The sequence below is a fragment of the Ambystoma mexicanum genome, chromosome 11 (assembly GCF_040938575.1).
Source record: "Ambystoma mexicanum isolate Mex_15411 chromosome 11, UKY_AmexF1_1, whole genome shotgun sequence".
NCBI lineage: Eukaryota > Metazoa > Chordata > Amphibia > Caudata > Ambystomatidae > Ambystoma > Ambystoma mexicanum.
The window spans coordinates 781,949,341-781,970,576 of NC_090934.1; the positions used below are offsets into that span (position 1 = coordinate 781,949,341).

At 48.2% G+C, this 21,236-nt stretch overlaps 1 protein-coding gene across 6 annotated transcripts in view; it reads left to right on the forward strand.

The window, feature by feature from the left end:
* DENND2B (DENN domain containing 2B) overlaps positions 1 to 21,236 on the forward strand; it is a 1,727,973-nt gene that overhangs the window by 1,511,622 nt on the left and 195,115 nt on the right. For all 6 annotated transcript variants that reach the window (XM_069623705.1, XM_069623704.1, XM_069623706.1 and 3 more), the window contains one exon: positions 19,666 to 19,743. In XM_069623705.1, coding sequence (XP_069479806.1) covers positions 19,666 to 19,743 — 78 coding nt within the window. The remainder of the gene's footprint in view (positions 1 to 19,665; positions 19,744 to 21,236) is intronic.

The following is a 21,236-nucleotide window of genomic DNA, read 5'->3' on the forward strand; positions in this document are numbered from 1 at the left end:
TGTTCCATCTCTGCCAAGGTCCAAGATGGTCTTCTCTGGTAGTCCCTGAAGCCACGTATGTTAGCAGGGATACCCATCATTCAATTAGGTGCACAGATCAACATTGCCATGGACCCCTCATAATACAGGTGTTTCAACTTCTTCAGTTAATTGATGGTCCTTCATCTGTGGTTGTTTTAGCACTAGGCTCTATATGTGCATACCATGGACTTGAAGACTATTTTTCTTTTCATCAAGAGCTTTCTCTCCGAGGCCAAAGGAGGAGGGTCCTCATTCAGACAAAAAGCAGTGGTGTGTTACATCAACAAGCAGATCAACCCTTCTGTACATGACAGTAGCCTATTGGGTGCATAGAGATCACTCAATTGGACCATCATAGGTTTGTGGCCTCCCTTTTTAAAGTGATTGTGTTCATGCCAGTGTAAATGGGTTTCCCTACATCTTTTTCCTGCTCCATAGCAGGTGATTGCTGTTAGCAGTTGAGCATGCCGTGGCATCTTTGTTGAGGATTCCACAGGCTTACTAAAGGATTTACTAGACCTCTATACTTTGTATAGATGCTGTGGTCAGAGGGTTTGTGTAGCATAGCATAGATTCTGTGATCCAAGAAGTTTGGCAGTCAAGAAAAGACCCGAGATGAATAGTAGACATCTGCGCTATCCACATTTCCCCATGCATGCTCAGAATCCCCTTTCTTGCCCCTGCATGCATACTATCCACATACTTGCCCCACTCCCACTTTGACTCCATTGAAAGGGAGCGTTACTGGCTACAAACAGGTAGGGAATGTTGGCCACTGTGCTGAGTCCTGGTATTCCGTTTGGCAGAGCCCAGGCTGAAGGCAAAACCAGTTGGTGGCTTGTCTGTGAAATGGTGATGCACACAGTGCGTGAGGTGTTCCTGGAGCTTTTTGATACTTGTTCCTCCAATACAAATATCATACCTATATGTTGGTATGTGCCTTTAAACCCCAGAATCAATAACGTGTTGGAAGGAGAATAATTACAGCAGGCACTGGGATGTTGATATTGTGATCCACCTTTTTGCCTATGCACTTCAGGTGTCGAAATTGCTGGGATCTATTTAACTTCGGCTTGGAGTTAAATGGATCTGTGGTGTCCCATTATGGGGGCACAACAGCTACTGGGAGATACCTTTCACAACTGGAGCCAAATGGTGCACACAAATATACCTCTAGGCCATTTGCTTTGTGTGTAAAGGAGCATTAGGACACATATATTTAAAGTATAAGGACGCTCTTTTTCAGTTTGATCCTGAATTTGTTATTTTGATCTCTGCATTTAGCACGTGGTTCAATAAGGTTAACAAATCAGGTGCAATGCCCTGTGGATATTCTGATGGCAAGCGAGGTGAATGCTTTTTTGTAATCGTGTGGGCTTCTTCATTTTATTTCTAGAATACACCTCAAAATAGTTTCCCATAATTGCTTTCCAACATACCTAATTTTTTTTTTTAATAACCTATTTTATTGAAAGTTTTTGAACATTCATACAACATACCAACTGTTTCCCCCCACCCTCCGTCTCCCTTTGCCGGGTCGATCGTCGATCTGTTCGTCTCTTGCCACTCTGTACATCACCTGTCCAGCAATAAGTTCTTTGCCATGTCCATGTTGTGCTCCTGCGCTTCCCGCTCTCCCATCCCTCAGAGCGATCTCAGGTCACACGTTCTTCCCACTTTCCCCAGATTTTTGTGGCCTTTGCCGGGCATCCTCGTGCTGTATAAATTCTGAGTTCCTTCGCCGCACAGATGTCCATTTCGTTGGACCACTGAGCCGCTGTCGGGCACTCCGGGGCTCCCCATTTCTGCGCAATGTCACGTTTTATCAGGCCCTTTGCTGTGGAGAGAAGAATGCCCTCCCATTTGTTCGCGATGTTCTCATCTGGGGCCCCCAGTAACATTATTGCGGGTCGCAGTTCTATCGTGCGGCCCAGTGTTCTTGCCAAAATTTGTAAGCATTGTGTCCAGAATGTCTTGATCTTAGGGCAGTCCCAAAGGAGATGGATGAAGGTGCCCTCTTCCCCCCGTCATTTCAAACAGTTTGGATTCGTTGCCCTTCCCCAACCAAAAAGGGCCACTCGGGTGTAATATACCCTATGTAGTATCTTTAGCTGTACCAGTCTTATTCTGGAGTCTATAGAGATTTCACGTGGATGCATGAGAACCTGGATCCAGCCCTCAGGCTCAATATCTCCGACATCCCGCTCCCATCTGGCTTTGAGGCTGGTCAGCTCTGGTGTAGCGAATGCATTAATAGCTTTGTATAGGGTGGTGGTCACCTTGGTGGGGATGTGTTGTGGAAGTAAGTTGCGTTCCAGGGGTGTGTAGTCTGGGGCATCAGCAAGTGCTTGCCTGTGGCCACTAAGTGCGTGTGATAATTGTGTGTAATGGTAGTGTTCTGCTGCCAAAATACCGTATTCCTGCTGGAGCATTTCAAACGAAAGAATAGAGCCCTCTGTTAAAATATTTCCTATCGTGGTTATACCGGCCCTCACCCACCGGATCCAGGCGGGCAGTTTCCACACTTCCATCAGCATGTGGTTATTCCATAGTGGTTGAACCATGGTAATCTTGTTCCCCCAGCCTATGTGCTTGTGTGCCTGCTGCCAGACGATTGCGAGGTGAGAGGACATTGTCTGTGTGGGGGGTCTGGAAAGGTGTTGATACATCGTTACGAGTGGGGGGGTATCTTGCCTGAAGGGTAGTTCTGCTCTTGTAACGCTCACCTGATTCCCGCAGAGGCGCCGGTCTTGACTGGGTGAATGCCGTATCTTCAAAGGTGATGTGTAACACACGGTTGGCTCTTTGGGCTGGACCTCTGTGCACTGTATGTCTGACTCGAAGAGTAAGATGTCTGCAGATAGAAAATACGGGATTAATGAACTGGGGTTATTGGGTGCCTCTCTCCTCTTCCCTTTCTCTTCTCCTGTAGAACCCCAAAGGTTAACGCCCTCACCTTAGGTAAGTGAACGCCGAGCTCTCCATCTGCCTCGGGGCAGGGTGCCGTAACCAGTTTCTTCACTGGATAAGGGTGCAGGCCTCTTGACCTCAGAGGACTGCTGTCCGTCGTTAACTGCACGAACGGTAAGTTCTGGGCACTTCAAATGTCTTAAAAGTCTTTTGTAATGATATCTCTTGTTTTGCAGGGTTCCGGCGATGGCGGATGGCGGGCTGATGAGAGTTGAGGATCGAACCCGCGTGAGGAATAGAAGCGCCTGGAAGCACGTAAGTAAGCGCTTGTAGCCTGCTTCACGATGCGCACTAACTGTCCCTTTTATCTTGCAGGTACAAGTTCGGAGCTTTAGAGAAGCTGAAGGGTGCTGGAATACCCACTGGATTCGGCGTGGGAAGGAGTAAGGGCACGTGAGTAAGAAAGTTGCCCAATGTCTTTAAACGAACCTTCTTTTGTCTTTCAGATGCGGGATGCAGCGCCGAAGGCCTCCGGAGCGTGCGAAGAACTGGTAAGCTTTTGTCTTTCAGATGCCGGAATGCAGTGCGAAGACCTCCGGAGCATGCAAAGAGTAGGTAAGCCTTTGTCTTTCAGATGCCGGAATGCAGCACGAGGCGTTGGTGACAGCCGATGGACCAGGTAAGAGATGCGCTGCCACTGAAGACCGTAGTGCTAACCTGTTCTTTCTTTGTCTTTACAGGCGCTGCTGAAGACTGGATTCCAGGATGGTAAGCCTTTGTTCCATTAGGCCCAGGATCAGAAGCAGAAGACACCATGAGCGTTCTGCTGCAGAGAATGCAGAATAACGCAAAGCAAGATTCATCCATCGGGTGTGGTTTAAATGGCCTCCTGTAGTGCTTAGGTGTCTCCTTCCACAGCCTCGCCTAGGTAAGAAAAGAGTTCCTGCTTTCCAGAAGAGTTCCAGTGTTCTGAACCTAGGGAGTAGCTCCTGCCCCACCCAACAGGAAAAGTAGTCCCAAACAGAAGAGGATCAGGGGCTCAACTGGCAGGTAAGTAAGCAGCATGGTCTGCTGCAGGTAAGTCCACCCAAGCATTATGAGCCCGGCGTTTCCAGCGCTGGGACTGGGCATCTTTATGAGCCTGGTGCCACTGGCGCCAGGACAGGGTCCAAAAGGTCCCAATTGGGACTGGCTGGCACTCGGAACCGGGGTTATGGGTCTGCTTCCAAGGGAGTCGGGGAAGTCCTGATCTTTTGGAAGCAGAGATCATGACAGCACCCCCCCTCAAGGCCCCTCCCAAACCGGGCTTCTCCGGGGGTTTGGGCTTGTTAGGAAATGTTCGATGAAATCTTTTGATTAGACGAGGGGCATGGACATATTCTGCAGGTTCCCAGGATCTTTCTTGGGGACCGTAGCCTTTCCAGTCAATCAGGTAAAATAGTTTAGATTTGGAGATCTTGGAATCCAGGATGCTTTTGACTTCAAACTCGAGTTCTCCATCAACTAGAATAGGTTTTGGAGATTTAGTTAGTCGGGTTTGAGGTTGCATGGGTTTTAATAGAGAGACTTGGAAGACCGGATGTATCTTCATGTGAGGGGGCAAGTCCAACTTGACCGCTACTGGATTTACTATGGTAGTGATGGAATAGGGACCAAGGTATCTTGGGTTGAATGTGCGTGGTCCTTTTAGAGGTAGATATTTGGTGGATAACCAGACTTGATCTCCTACTTGATATTGGGGGGCTTCCTTCCGATGTTGGTCTGCTCCTTTCTTGTTTTGTTCTTTAGCCCTTTGAAGGTGAGAAACGGATTCCTTAAAGGCTTGGGTGATTGTAGAATGCAGGTGGTCTACTGCTGGTGTTCCAAGATATTGGAGTGGATCCAACTCCGAGGTTCGAGGGTGACTACCGTATAAAAGAAAAAACGGGGTCTTCCCAGTTCCCGAGTGGACAGAGTTATTGTAGGCATATTCGGCTATCCAAAGGATATCTTTCCAAGTTTTTTCAGTTTGTTGTAGCATGCAGCGCAAATTCTGTTCCAGAGTTTGATTGGTCCTCTCGGTTTGTCCGTCGGTTTGAGGGTGGTGGCTGGTCGAAAGTCTCACATCAATTTGAGCCGACCGACAGCAACTTCGCCAAAAATGAGAAATAAATTGATTACCTCGATCCGAAATGAGAACTGAAGGAAAACCGTGCAGTCGGACAATGTTTTCGAGAAATTCTCGGGCCAGAGTTGTTGCTGTTGGTAAGCCTTTGAGTGGAATGAAATGCGCCATCTTGGAGAATAGGTCCACGATTACTAGGATCGTTTTGTATCCGGAGCATGGAGGTAGATCGGTGATGAAGTCCATAGAAAGCGTATGCCAAGGGCGAGGTGGGATGTCAATAGGGCGTAAGAGGCCGGCTGGTTTTTCCTTTTGACTCTTGTTTTGGGCGCATACTCCACAGGACATTATAAAGTCTCTGATATCTTTTTTCCAAGACGGCCACCAGAAGTAGCGGTTGATCTTTTCCGAGGTCTTGGTCATACCGGGATGTCCTTCCATTAAAGAATCGTGATAACAAGAGATTACCTTTTTCTTAAATCTGTGCTGGGCAGGTATAACCGTTCTTGGAAATATAATAGGTTGTCCTTCACCGTAAAGTCCTTTCCCTGCAGATGCCAATTCTGTATGTCTGCTGGAGTTACCAGTAGCCTGGCTTTATCCTTAACTTCCTCTATGGATTGTGTGGCGATTACACCTAGAATTCTTTGTTTGGGAATGATAGGTACAGGTTTAGGATTGATCAAATGTTCCTTCACTCCCATCCGAGAAAGGGCATCAGCTTTACCGTTTTTTGTACCAGGCCGATAGGTAATTATGAAGTCAAACTCGGCAAAGAATAGTGCCCAACTGAGTTGCCTAGAGGATTGAGCTTTTGCGGTTTTCAAATATTGCAGGTTTCGGTGATCTGTAATCACAGTAACGGTGTGTCGGGCCCCCAGAAGATAATGCCGCCAAGCCTTAAAGGTGGACTTGATAGCTAGAAGTTCCTTATCAGTAATAGTGTAATTGATTTCAGGAGGCGAGAATTTGCGGGACCAAAATGCCACGGGATGCAACTGATTGGTTACTGGGTCCTTTTGTGATAGAACTGCCCCCATGGCAAGGCTCGAAGCATCAGTTTCAACGATGTAGGGGAGTTCTGGGCGAGGATGTTTTAAGATCGGTGCAGAGATAAATCTAGTCTTCAAATTCTGGAAAGCTTGTTCCGCCTCGGTAGACCATTCAAAACGTTTGTTTTTCTTTAACAAGGCGGTGATGGGCTGGACTATTCGAGAGAATTCAGGGATAAACCTGCGGTAAAAGTTAGCGAAGCCTAACATGCTTTGAACACCTTTTACGGAGGATGGCGATGGCCATTTGAGAATTGCGTCGACCTTCTTTGAATCCATACGCACTCCGCTAGGTGATAATATGAATCCCAAGAATTCAACTTCAGTCACGTTGAAAACACATTTTTCCAATTTAGCGAAAAGTTTGTGTTGACGCAATCTCTCGAGGACCATTTTCACGTGTTTCCGATGTTCAGTTTCCGATGAAGAATAAACGAGGATGTCGTCAATGTAAACAACAACACACACATCTATGAGCTCTCTGAGGACATCGTTCATAAAATATTGAAAGGCGGCCGGGGCATTGCAAAGTCCGAAGGGCATGACCTGATATTCAAATAGCCCATACTTGGTGCGGAAGGCCGTCTTCCATTCATCGCCCTCTTTTACTCGTACCAAGTGGTAGGCTCCTCTAAGATCCAGCTTTGTATATATGCATGCTTTTCTGACTTGGTCCAGGAGTTCAGGGATCAAAGGTAACGGATATCTATTCTTAACGGTGATCTGGTTCAGGGCGCGATAATCTATACAAGTTCTAAGGTCCCCTTCTTTTTTTGGAACGAAGAACAAAGCTGAGGAAGCAGGGGACTTGGAAGGACGAATAAACCCATTCGCTAGGTATTGATCCAGGTATTGTCGGAGGTGAAGATTCTCAGGCTCGGTGAGGGCATAAATTCTACTACAAGGAGGAGTAGATCCAGGTGTCAGGTCTATCTGGCAGTCATAAGACCTATGAGGAGGTAGAGAGTTAGCCTGATCCTTCCGGAAAACATCTTGGAATTCTAGGTATTCAGGAGGTAACTGGGGAGCCTCCGAGGAAATTGCTGCCAGTGCAACACCAGGTCGAGGGTGACAAGTAGAGACACATTCTGGAAACTGAACCGTTCTTGCTCGCCAATCGATCTGAGGATTGTGCTTCTCTAACCAAGGAATTCCTAGAATAATCTGGAACTGAGGGGCCTTGATCACATCGAACACGATCTTCTCATGGTGTCCATCTTGACTTACTAGCGTCACTTCTTGGGTGGTATGCGTTACTGGTCCGGAGGCTATCTCCGTACCATCCACCGTAGTAATGACGTCCTTTACAGCCTTTGGACAAAGAGTCAGATTCATCCTCAAAACCATTTCATGATCCACATAATTGCCGATGGCACCGCTGTCGACGTAAGCTTCAATCGCATGTAATCGATCCGGATGTTCAGGGCTAATGAGGACCATAGGTATCACGAAATGCGAGGTCACGGAACTGGTTTTAACGCTTGGCAAGAGGACCTCTATTCTTGTCGGGCGAGGTCGTTTCCCTGCTCAAAGTTTGTGACCCTGGTAACTGCAGCTCCTACTGCCTTCTTGGCTGGTTTCACCGGACAGTCTCGAAGAAAGTGCCCCGAGTTTCCGCAATAGAGGCATAATTGCAGCTGTTTTCTCCTTTCCCGCTCCTTTTGTGTTAGTGGTCCTTTAAGGCCCCCTATTTGCATGGGTTCCCCGGAGTCTACTCCTTTGGTAGGAGTTGGTGGTTTGGAAAATACTCGAGCATCAAACTTGGAATGATCGGCCTTCCTGTTCTGCAGTCTGTGGTCAATTTGAACGACTAAGTCAATATAGTCCGAACAGTCTTGCGGGGGATTCACTACTTGGGCTAACACATCTTTGAGCTCTCCACGTAGACCTCTATAAAACAGCGTAATCCTTTTGTCCTCAGGCCATCGAGTTTCCACTATCAGTCTGTTGAAAGACGCAATATAAGCCAAAAGGTCTTGATTACCCTGTCGCAATGAGAGGAGCTCATTGTCCAAGGCCTGCCCCTGTGAATGTCTTGCAAACAGTTTTTCCATACTGAGCTGAAAAGCTTGAAAATCATGGAGACCGGATCATCTTGATTAACTAGAGGGATCGACCAGTCTGCCGCATTGCCACTAAGGTACGAAAGCACGAAAGCTACCTTAGCTTGATCAGTTGGAAAGGCTGCTGGCCGGCATAAGAAGTGCAACCGGCACTGATTAATAAATATTGCAAACCTCTTTGGGTCACCAGAAAATCGTTCGGGCGGAGCCAGAGGTACATTCCCAGGTAGGTTGATCTGCACTGGGTTCGTAGAGGATGTTGAAGGAAGATTTGCCCCTGATGCGGGTAACGGAGTTTGTCCGGCTTGTGACTGTAGCAATTGTCTAGCGAGACCGTCTGTTCGCTCCTTGGAAATAATCAGTTCCCTTCTTAGTGCATTTGTTTCCTGACGGGCTGCATGCACTTCTGCTCTTAGTTCCCCAAGTAACTGGGCTAGCTGGTCGGTATCCGAGGTTTCCATAGCACCTGGGTGGGAGTTTTGCGGTAGGCTTTGCGTTCTGTAACGCTCACCTGATTCCCGCAGAGGCGCCGGTCTTGACTGGGTGAATGCCGTATCTTCAAAGGTGATGTGTAACACACGGTTGGCTCTTTGGGCTGGACCTCTGTGCACTGTATGTCTGACTCGAAGAGTAAGATGTCTGCAGATAGAAAATACGGGATTAATGAACTGGGGTTATTGGGTGCCTCTCTCCTCTTCCCTTTCTCTTCTCCTGTAGAACCCCAAAGGTTAACGCCCTCACCTTAGGTAAGTGAACGCCGAGCTCTCCATCTGCCTCGGGGCAGGGTGCCGTAACCAGTTTCTTCACTGGATAAGGGTGCAGGCCTCTTGACCTCAGAGGACTGCTGTCCGTCGTTAACTGCACGAACGGTAAGTTCTGGGCACTTCAAATGTCTTAAAAGTCTTTTGTAATGATATCTCTTGTTTTGCAGGGTTACGGCGATGGCGGATGGCGGGCTGATGAGAGTTGAGGATCGAACCCGCGTGAGGAATAGAAGCGCCTGGAAGCACGTAAGTAAGCGCTTGTAGCCTGCTTCACGATGCGCACTAACTGTCCCTTTTATCTTGCAGGTACAAGTTCGGAGCTTTAGAGAAGCTGAAGGGTGCTGGAATACCCACTGGATTCGGCGTGGGAAGGAGTAAGGGCACGTGAGTAAGAAAGTTGCCCAATGTCTTTAAACGCACCTTCTTTTGTCTTTCAGATGCGGGATGCAGCGCCGAAGGCCTCCGGAGCGTGCGAAGAGCTGGTAAGCTTTTGTCTTTCAGATGCCGGAATGCAGTGTGAAGACCTCCGGAGCATGCGAAGAGTAGGTAAGCCTTTGTCTTTCAGATGCCGGAATGCAGCGCGAGGAGTTGGTGACAGCCGATGGACCAGGTAAGAGATGCGCTGCCACTGAAGACCGTAGTGCTAACCTGTTCTTTCTTTGTCTTTACAGGCGCTGCTGAAGACTGGATTCCAGGATGGTAAGCCTTTGTTCCATTAGGCCCAGGATCAGAAGCAGAAGACACGATGAGCGTTCTGCTGCAGAGAATGCAGAATAACGCAAAGCAAGATTCATCCATCGGGTGTGGTTTAAATAGCCTCCTGTAGTGCTTAGGTGTCTCCTTCCACAGCCTCGCCTAGGTAAGAAAAGAGTTCCTGCTTTCCAGAAGAGTTCCAGTGTTCTGAACCTAGGGAGTGGCTCCTGCCCCACCCAACAGGAAAAGTAGTCCCAAACAGAAGAGGATCAGGGGCTCAACTGGCAGGTAAGTAAGCAGCATGGTCTGCTGCAGGTAAGTCCACCCAAGCATTATGAGCCCGGCGCTTCCAGCGCTGGGACTGGGCATCTTTATGAGCCTGGTGCCACTGGCGCCAGGACAGGATCCAAAAGGTCCCAATTAGGACTGGCTGGCACTCGGAACTGGGGTTATGGGTCTGCTTCCAAGGGAGTCAGGCAAGTCCTGATCTTTTGGAAGCAGAGATCATGACAGCTCTGATGTGTGGTAGGTCACGGTCCCCATGGAGGAGGTCATTGACAATGTTTAGTTGGCTGGCCCAGTAGTAGGACTTCAGGTGTGGGACGCCAATACCCCCCTCCCAGATCGATCGTTGCAGCGTGGTCAGCGCAACTCGAGGTTGCCCCCCTTCCATATCAATTCCCTGAGGAGGCGTTCCACCCGGACAAATTCCGAGTTTGGTATGGCCAGTGGGGCGTTCTGCAGTACGTAGAGGAACCGTGAAAGTGCCATCATTTTGAAAAGGGCCGCCCTTCCCATGAGTGTGAGGGGGAGGTGCATCCAGTGCCGTACATCCCCCGCGAAGCGGGCCGTCAGTGGGTGCAGGTTGTGACGCACATAGTCTGAGAGAACCCCGGAGACCCATATGCCCAGATAGCGGAAGCCTTCTCTTTCTATTCGGTATGGGGAGTCCCGGGGGATTGCCAGGTCATCCCCTTTTACTGAGAAGAGAACTGATTTCCCCCAGTTTACTCTAAGGCCACTGAAGTCTCCATAGGTCTTTAACATTTGGGTTATGATTGGGCATGCTTGGCCTGGGTTACTCAAGTAGAGTAATAGGTCGTCTGCATAAAGGGAAAGCTTATCCCCCCGTCCATTTAGCCAACGGAATCCGGACCACGTGGCGACCTGTCGGAGCCATCGGGCCAGTGGTTCGATTGCTAGGGCGAAGAGGAGGAGAGACAGAGGTCAGCCCTGCCGGGTGCCTCTGCCCAGCGGGAATGCCCCGGAGGTCCAGCCGTTCACCCTAACTGTAGCTAGTGGGGTTTGGTATAGGAGTTGAATCCAGCTAAGGAACGTTTCGCCAAAGCCCATGCGCCTCATTGTTACCCAGAGGCTAGCCCACACCACAACATGCCTACATTTTTAAAGTGCAGGCCCTCTTCTCTGCAATGGTGTTCAAAGACCATTTATTTAGCAGTGCTGATGTATAGAAATGCTCAGTCACTATTGCAAGACATATTGAAACCAACCATGTTTGGCCATTTGCTGTACAACTTGTTTCACATCGCAACTGAGCCCTGTCACAAGAAGTCACAAGAGGATAGCCCTGAGGTGTCAATTGGGTTCTACAAGAGGAAGGCAAGGGTGTGTAATACTCACAGGACACGCATAACAACAGATCCCAGATAGGGGGGGTGGGCAGGGGGGCTTTCGTGTTCAGAACATGACAGAACCCGTGCAGAGGTGAAATTTTGAAACAAAAAACGCCACAAGCCAGCAGTTCGCAATGAACCTGTCCGGATCACAGTACTTCCCTCATGCCTGCACCAGCAACACAACCAGCAACACAATTTACATAAATAACAATAATGGCAGAGCTGTGATTAAGTGCAGCCCTTCTCAGACTGTCATCAAAACTTCTACTTAGCTCCAATGGGCGTATGGCACCTTTACTAAGTCCGGTTTCTGGGACCCTCTGCAACGAGGTAGAGCCTGGTGTGGCAATACCCAAGTCAGCAATGCCTTAATTTTCGAGTGCATGAAAGAGGCAGTCCTTTGCATCGTGTTCTGGTACATTAGGTAAGTGGTATCTGTCACCTTCAGCTCTCCAGGTGTCTTGGACAACAGCTCCCATCATCCCTAGTCAGCATAATCAATAGTGATGGATCATGGAAGCTGTAGTCCAAAACGGCAGGAGAGCCACAGGTTGCAGACCCATGAAAAGTCTTCAGGTATCTGGTTGGAGGTGTCATGACCACCTGGACTTAACTCCCATATGCGCACACCACACACACCCACATCACGCTTGGGACGAGTAGGGCAAGGGAAAAGGAAGGATGGACTGCTTTGTGGCACTCTTGACACTCATTGGGCCATACAGCTGGCATGTGATTTGTTTTGTGCCCTACCAAGATGGCCAAGCTACTAGTCCACTTTGAATTCCACCAATATGGCTAACAGCCTGGCCAGGACGCTTCCTTGTTGGCAGTCTAGTGTGCGTGGGTTGGCACCTATTTAAACCGCACCCACGCGTGTGTCTGTACTATGCGTTATTCTGCCTTGCCGCGTAATGCTTACCGAAAGGTTCTCTGGCCAGAAGTCAGAACGTGCAAAGAAAAACATCATACAATCAGAGACAGAAGTCCCCGAAAACGGATCTTAGGTATTTGAACACTTTCCCGTTTAGTTGCTCTTCCTCGTAGCTCTCTTGATTTTTGGCTGTTGCCATTTTCCAGACCCGATCCGAGTTTCGGCTCCTTGTGATTCCTCCAACAAATCTGCAGCTCCCTTCTAAGTCCATACCTGCACAAAGAAACTGAGAAGCAGCTCCCTTCTAGGACCGGATGTGCATATATAAACAAAGAGAAGCAATTAGAGCGTTCATGCCACTTAACAAACAGCGCTTCTGCTGAAAGTACCACAGCTGCAGTCAACCATACATGCCGAGTACACAGGCTGCAACCCCTCCTCCTAACACACGGACTTGAGGAAAAGACAAGCCAGAAGCTAAACTAATGGAAGGAATACAATACAGACAAGAGGAAAAGACAAGATGGAAGCTAAACAAACAGAAGGGACATTGTTAGAAAAAACAGGTGTGAACACTCTTGAAACAGTGAACTTGGAAGCAAGACAACAGGAGTGAACATTCCTTAAATAAAGGACAATCGCTTTTCGCAAAATAATCCACAGCAGACCTGGGCTTATCCAGTGAGGTAACTGGAGCAGAGACACAAAGCCAGAATTAAGTGCCCCTGCAGAAAGACAGCAGGAAGGAGAGCTTCCTATTTCAAGGCAACAGGTTCAGAGGCCCGACCTGCAGCTACAACCACAACCACACTTCAGCACGCAGGGAGGGGACTATCCCAGCACAGCGAGACATCAGGAGATACCAGAGGGTCCAAATGCTTCTGCAGGGTGCAAGGTAAACGTTACAGAATGCGAAGCCCACGTTACCACGTTGCCCGAGCGCTATGGATTCCTCTGAGGTATATCAGTTATTGCAGCTCCTAGGTGAGCTCAGGGTGGAAGATCGCGCGGCTAGGTCTGAAACCAATGCACTGTGGTGGGATTTGGTAGTGAATAAAGAACGTGCAGAGGAATTAGCTAGACAGTTACTGCAAGCCCAAGCAGGGCAAGCTCTGCTCCCTGGTTCGGTTCCCCCTGTTGTTCCTGCTGCCGCAGTTCAAGCGGTCGTCCTTGTTGCAATCCCTTTAGCCCCCACTCCCCGAGCACTTCACAGGAGATCCCCATAGGTTTGCGGTTTTCATGAACCAATGTATTCCTCACATCTTATGCAGACCTGGGATTTTTCCCACCGATCAATCCAAGGTGGTTTTCGTTCTCTCGTACCTGGGTGGGCACGCAGCCAATTGGTCCATCCCGCTGGTGTATCGTGATGACCCCATCTTGAGCAACTATCAGGGGTTCCAACGAGAGCTGGAAAAGTTGTTTGCTCATCGAACTCAGGGGCAAACCCTCGATAATGAACTGCTCTCTCTACATCAGGGTAATCTGGATCTTCTGGCATATGTGGCCACATTGAATTGGTTGGTGGTAGAGCCTAACTGGCCAGAAGAGAAGTTGGAAAAGATGTTCTGCCGAGGTCTTCGAGGGGAGCTGAAAGATGTTTTGGCGCAGATGGTCAACCCGCCAAAGGGATATGCCGAGTATATAGACTTGGTTCTGCAGCTGGATCACCGGTAACAGGATTGTAGGATGGATCGTGTTTGGTCCGAAGGGCGGTCATTGTATGTTCGCCCAAAGGAAAGTCCAGTACGTGCTGTTGAGAATCATCCTGAGCCCATGCAGCTGGGAGGTATCTGCTGCACACTCACCCAAGACGAAAGGGAGGAGAGGAGACAACAACAACTGTGTTTGTACTGCGGCAGAGCACTTTTTTCAGGATTGTCCAGTGAAACCTCCCAGGAAGACCGTGGGGGCTATGGATATTACTGACAAGGGCGACAGGGAGCACTTTTCCGTAAAATCCAATGCCGGGCAAGTGTAGAGGTCAGCTTGTCGAGCAAGGAAAAGGAATCTATGGCCTAAAACCTGGTCCTACCTGTGGTACTCATTTGTCACCAACAACCATCTCGGATGCATGCACTGAAGGCATATGTGGACAACGGTGTGGTGGGCAATTATATGGACCACGATATGGCCCGCAGAATCGGCATCCCTTGTTGGCCAAAACCAACGGCGGGAAACATCACTGCCGTGGACGGCACCCAATTATTGTCGGGCCCAGTAACCCAATGCACAGAGGAAGTGGTACTGATTTGTCAGGACGGACATCGTGAAAGCCTCTTCTTTGATCTGATCGGAGCTCCCCTGTTTCAGATCATCCTGGGATGCCCTGTCTTAAGTCTCACAATCCCAGCATTGACTGGTGCGCCAGGACCTTGACCTTTTCCAAGAGTTGCAGACAAACGTGCTACAGTGAGGGTCTGGCTTCTGGGGCCCCTCTAGTAGTGTCTGAATGAAAGAAGACAGGCTCTATTCTCGGCACAGTAGGGGTGTTACCGCCTTAGTATTTGGAATATCAAGGTGTGTTTCATAAAGAGCAGGCACATACCCTTCCTCCACACCGGCCGTATGACTGACAGATAGACCTTATAAACTGGTTCTCAAGTACCCTGTAGTCGATTTACAACTTAACAGAACAAGAAAACACCCATCTGACGACATACTCATACCAGTACCTGGTCAATTGGTTTACCTGACTGTCCAAATCACCAGCGGCCTCTCCCCTCTTCTTTGTACCAAAGAAGGAGGGGGACCTAAGAACTTGTATCGAGTATCGATCATTGAACCAAATCGCTGTAAGGAACCGCTATCTGCTACCACTCATACCCGTGCTTCTGAATCACGTCAAAGATGCCTGCATTTACACCAAGTTGGACCTCAGAGGTGCTTACCACCTGGTGTGGGTCAAAGGCAGGGATGAGTGGAAGACCACCTTCCGCACCAAATTTGGCCTCTGTGAATGTCAGGTGATGCCCTTCGGCCTGTGTAACGTGCCAGCGGTGTTCCAGTACTTCATGAACGACGTCTTGCGTGAGCTATTGGATGTGTGCGCAATCATCTACATTGATGACATCTTGATCTATTCAGCCACGATTCGGGACCATGTCCTCCACATGCGAGCAGTGCTAGAGAAACTGTGGCAGCATAAATTGTATGCAAAACTGGAGAAGTGTGCCTTCCATGTCTCGGAATTTGAGTTTCTAGGTTTTATGTTGACTCAGCTTGGCATTAGCAGGGACCACCGTTAGGTTGCCGCGATCCTCATTTGCCCGTCACCCACATAAGTGAATGGAGTCCAGACTTTCTTAGGATTTGCTCATTTTTATCAACGCTTTATTCCTACATTTTTGAATTTGGTGACCCAATGATCATGCTACTTCGTAAGAACAGTACGTTTGACTGGACCTCGGAAGCAGATCAAGTGTTCCAGGCTTTGAAACACAAATTCACCACAGCACCCATTTTGCAACACCCAAAACAGGATCTCCCATGTGTTGTTGAGACCGACGCGTCTAATGTGGCTATGGGAGCCATGCTATCGCAGAAGAATCCAGCGACTGGTCAGTTACAACCAGTGGCCTTTTGGATTGAAGAAATTCTCACTGGCTGAGTTGAATCACGCCATTGCAGACAAGGAACTCCTGGCGATCAAAGCAGCCTTCAAGTAGTCGAGGCACCACTTGTTGGACGCCAGACACCCCATAACTGTAATTACGGATCATCAGTACTTGCAGTACTTGCGATTCGCGAGGCACAATCGTCACGTCAGCTGAGGTGGACCCTATTGTTTGCAGAGTACGACTTTCTCATAACTTACCCACCCAGAGTATGCAATGGCAAGGCTGCGCTTTATCACGTTTGGGAGGAGACAGTGCTTATGCTTCACCGGAGCCAGTGGCCATCATTCCTGCAAACTGCTAGGTGTTACCAAACCCGCAGCCACTCCACTGGATGAGCTACACACATCCATACAGCAAGCGATGATGCCGGACGAGCAGGAGGCCTGGGCAGCCAAGGACACCCAGCGAGAAGTTCGGAATAGTTTACCCTGCTACCAAGACAGACTCCATCTTCCGACTATCACAGTGATCTAGTAGAAGGACATCCAGTAATCACAAAGACCATGGCCAAAGTGCAACAGCATTATTAGTGGCCGACCTGGCGAAAAGCCGTTACACAGTATGGCCAAACATGCAGTAATGTGTGCAAAACAAGACTCAAAAAAAGAAACCTTCTGGCCTTCTGCAACCTCTAGCCGTGCCTCCAGCCCATTGGCATACTGTGTCGTTAGATGTTATCACTGATCTACCCCCATGCAGTGGATTCAACAAGATTTTGGTTGTAGTAGACCTTTTGTCTAAAATCGCACACTTCATAGCCCTTAAAGGACTCCCGAATGCTAACACATTGGCCAAGAACTTTCTGGAGCAGATTGTCAAGCTTCATGTTTTCCCCTTAGTAGTGATTTCTGATCGAGGCAGTCAGTGTGTGTCCCAATTGTGGAGGAGATGTTGTGGCCTGGCCCAGATCCATGTACGTTTGTCCACCAGTGACCACCCACAGGTGTACAAACGGAAAGGACTAACCAAACTTTAGAGCAATATCTCCAGTGTATGCTCCATCAGATTGACCAGAGACGGGTCGATCTTTTGTGGGTTGCTGAGTATGCATATGATAAGTTGGTGCACACTTCCATTAGGTACAGTTCATTGTATGCACTACATGGATGGCATCCCCCCCACTTCAACCCACCCACCTGAAAAACTGGAAATGCCAGCTGTCAGAGTGTTGCATGATAACATTCATCAGACCTTGAAACAAGCTGCAGAGGAAGCTCATAAAAGGGTTGCCGATCGTGGGCGAAGAGAATCCCCTCTTTACCAAGTGGGCGATGAAGTATGGCTAGCTACCAAACATATTCAACTGAAGGGGCTGAGGAAGTTCCATCCCAAATGTCTAGGCCCTAATACCATTTCAGCCGTAATTAGCCCTGTTGCTGTGAGATTAACTTGGCTGTTCACCATGCACATACATCCTGTGTTTCACGTCTCCCTACTCAAACCTGTTCAACCAGGCACACAAGTTATAACACCACCAGCCCCAGTATTAGTAGACAGCAAACCAGAGTATGAGGTAAAGAACATCCTCGACTCCAAGGTTGTAAAGCGTACCCTGTACTATCTGATAGACTGGAAGGGCTACAGGCTCAAGACCGCGCAAGGGAACCCGCCACGAATGTACATACACCACGACTTGTAGCGAGGTTCCATCGGGACCAATCAACTAAACCAGGTCCTGGTAGCTACCCCTTGGGAGGGGCTTTGAAAGGGGGTACTGTCATGACCACCGGGACTTCACTCCCATGCGCGCACACCACACACACCCACATGATGCTTGGAACCAGTAGGGCAAGGGAAAAGCAAGGCTGGACCACTTTGTGGTGCGCCCTACCAAGATGGCCAACCTAGTAATCCACTTTGAATTCCACCAATATGGCCGACAGCCTAGCCAGCACGCTTTCTTGTTGTCAGTCTACTGCGTGTGGGTGTGTAGCTCTTTAAACAGCACCGACAAGTGTCTCTGTGCTTCGCATTATTCTGCCTTGCCGCGTAACGCTTACCGAAAGGTTCTCTGGCCAGAAATCAGAACTTGCAAAAAAAAACATCATACAGTCAGAGACGGAAGTCCCTGAAAACGGATCTTAGGTATTTGAACACTTACCCGTTGAGATGCTCCTCATCGTAGCTCTCTTGATTTTCGCCGTTGCCATTTTCCAGACCGGATCCGAGTTTTGGCTCGTTCTGATTCCATTGACAGCTCTGCAGCTCCCTTCTCGGTCCGCACCTGCACAAAGAAACAGAGAAGCAGCTCTTCTCGGTCCGCACCTACATAAATAAACAAAGAGAAGCAATTAGAGCGTTCATGCCGCTTAACGAGCAGCACTTCTACTGAAAGCACCACAGCTTCAGTCAACCACACACGCTTAGTGCCCGGGCTGCAAACACTCCTCCCTACATACGGACAGAAGGAAAAGACAAGGACGAGAGCAAAAGACAAGATAGAAGCTAAACGAACGGAAGGGACATTGTTAGAAAAAACAGTTCTGAACACTTCAAACAGTGAACTTGGAAGTAAGAGGACAGGAGTGAACATTCCTTAAATAAAGGACAATCGCTTTTCTCAAAATAAGCCACAGCTACTGTCAGGTAACTGGAGCATAAAAACGAAGCCAGAATTAAGCGCCCCTGCAGAAAGACAGCCGGAAGGAGAGCTTCCTATTTCAATCCAACAGGTTCAGAGGTCCGACCTACAGCTACAACCACAAACACACTTCAGCACGCAGGGAGGGGACTATCCCAGTGGAGCAAGACCGCAGGAGCTACCAGAGGGTCCAAACACTTCGGCAGGGTACAAGGTAAGCGTTAAAGGAGGTATATGGATTGTCCCTGTTGTCAGAAATATAATGATAATGATGTGTTATTTATATAGCGCCTTATTCCAAAGCGCTTTACAGAGGACATATTTACATACCTTATCACCCATCCGAAATTGGTACTCATTTATCGACCTCGGAAGGATGAAAGGCTGAGTTGGCCTTGCCAGGATTCAGACCTGCAGATCATGCTCAGATCGCAGCAGCGAGCACTCAACCCGCTGAGCTATCTCACCGGCATCTCACTGGCAGATTGAGTCTTATTATTATGTGAAATGGTGTTGGAGGAAGCATACTGAATTGCACCATTGTTTTAAACAAAGGGCTTTTATTGATTAATGAACGAGTTCAATGTGTGTTAGTCAATTCCGAATATTTGCATTGTGTTTGCTTAAATTAGTTCACCATTATAATGTTGTAATCTGGCCTCTAGGACTGCATTGGGGAAGTTTTCAAAGTGTGCTTATAGTTAAAGGGTAGTGGCAGCTGATTTGATAGCATTTCTTTAATAAAAAGGTCACCTCAAAAGGGCTCCCTCCCACCCCAGATGCTCATGCTTATTCGGGTACTGTTTGGCAGGTGGCATAATTCTGAGCCAGCGGGTGGCCAAACATAGATAGATACGCACATCCCAAAAACCTAACAATTCCTAAGTGTTATGCCTTTGTGGCAGGGCGCAGTGAGTCTTGCCTTTTTTTAAATCAGGAAGATGGTGGCTTTATGAAGGTGAGCCAGTTCCTTATTTCCAAAACACCCTTATTTGTATAGTATAATTCGTTTATTTTAAGCAGATGATGAAACAATCTTGGTACAAAGAGGTCTTAATTGTAGTGACTGGAATGAATGACCTGATACCCAGCTCGGTTACCACCTATCCCACAAGGTGCAACAGCAGGATAGATTAGGGCATGACTCTTTCTCAGTACGGCATGGAGTTTACAGGACTATATAGCAGTAACGATGGGCAACGTAGATATGACGCAGTTTAAAAAAATAATCTTTATTATGTAAAGTAAAATTGGGTATGAAGAGAAAAACAAAATTATTTTTCTTGTGCACAGTTTACATTGCCAAAGGTAGCTATTAAATATGTAATTCTCCCTTTCATTCTCAGCCAAGTGGGAAAGGCCCTCGCCTGCCGGAAGTATACTGCGTCATCAGCCGGTTGGGATGTTTTGACTTGTTTTCTAAGGTAAGAGTTTTTTCAAATCCAAAGTGACACCGTTGTTTTATTGCTAACACTCGTTGGCCTGTCTGAACACTTAACACTGAACGAGCATTTCGACGCTTCTGTCTATATCATCGGTTCATGAAAGAATGTGTTACCTACACATCTGACATAAGCTTTGATTAAAAGAGCAGCTGTGCGTCTGCAGGAGTTGGCAGCGCGGTGCGGTTTTCCGTGCCTTGGTGAGGTATTTCTCTGCTGGACTCAGAGTCTCGCTATTTTACTGTAAATGAAAGCCTGGGGGAATGGCTGCATGTGCTATCAATTGATGTTATGAAATCGGTGGGAATGCTATGGAATCTGCACAGTGGTGGGATATTCATTTTACTGTACATTTGATTAAACTTTCCAGTTTTTAATAGATTTGTCATTTCTCAATTGTTTCCCGTGTTATCACTTTATAGCGTTAATCTAAAATGTAGATCAGTTGGGTTGTTTCCCCACTTTATTAAGCATTGTTTGACAATGTGGCGCCAAACTCCGAGTTTGATGGGAATACTTGAGTGTGGTTGCACAAACCGGAGTCGAGGATGTGGCCTGTCCCGCCATAGAAAAGTGTATGATAATTCACAAACGGAGTGCTCTTTTCTTTGCAAGGAAAAGACAAGCACCCCCTTACAACACTTTGAAGCAGATGCAGGGTGACTAGCAACGCACGTGAAAGTCGTTTCCGAGCGTTTTACGCTTTAAAACAAAAACGGGGCAGCAGTGGAATGGACCTTTAATGTGGACAGAAGTGTATTTTTGTTTACATTCATTGATAACAGGCCTTTTAAGAGCCTGCTGTGTTGAAATGTGATTTAATTGCTAACACGAGTGCTGCATGGTACGTGCGCCCAACACCAATGCACTGACGCGCATCATTTGCACTAGTGACCAGCTCCCAAGAAATATGCAGTCGGCTTGTTTGAATACAGTGACCTGCAAATTGATGAAGAAAGAGTGCACCCCCTTAGCTCTACTCAGGAGTGCGTTTTGAATTCAACCTGGCCTTCAGAACTCAGTATCACTGTTACTTATTTGCCACCACTTACATCAGAAAATGTGCAGTAAACAGATATACTCATACGACCAGTCCCCTTTCCTCCATACTGTATGGGCGTCCCTTGCGAGGGACGGGAGACAACCTTTTTCACCAGAAAAAATCTTCCTCCCCTTTAAATTTAGAGGCACGCGGGGGTGCAGCCCTGAGAGCATGCACTTGCCTGACTCCGCCCACCAGCGCCACTCCTCAGTCCCCTTTTCCATGTCGAATGGAACGGGCCGAATTCACGAACGCTCCTGGGTTTGGCCTCGGCCATGTAATACCACGCACTCTTCCCCGGATATTCTTCTATCTTTTTCTTTTCTATAGGTACTTGGTCCTCCAACGCCACGCTCCTCCCCGGCGCAAGTCGACTACAGCGGCTTCGGCAGGTGTCAGCCTGCTACGGGCTCTTCCCTACAACCGACCCCCA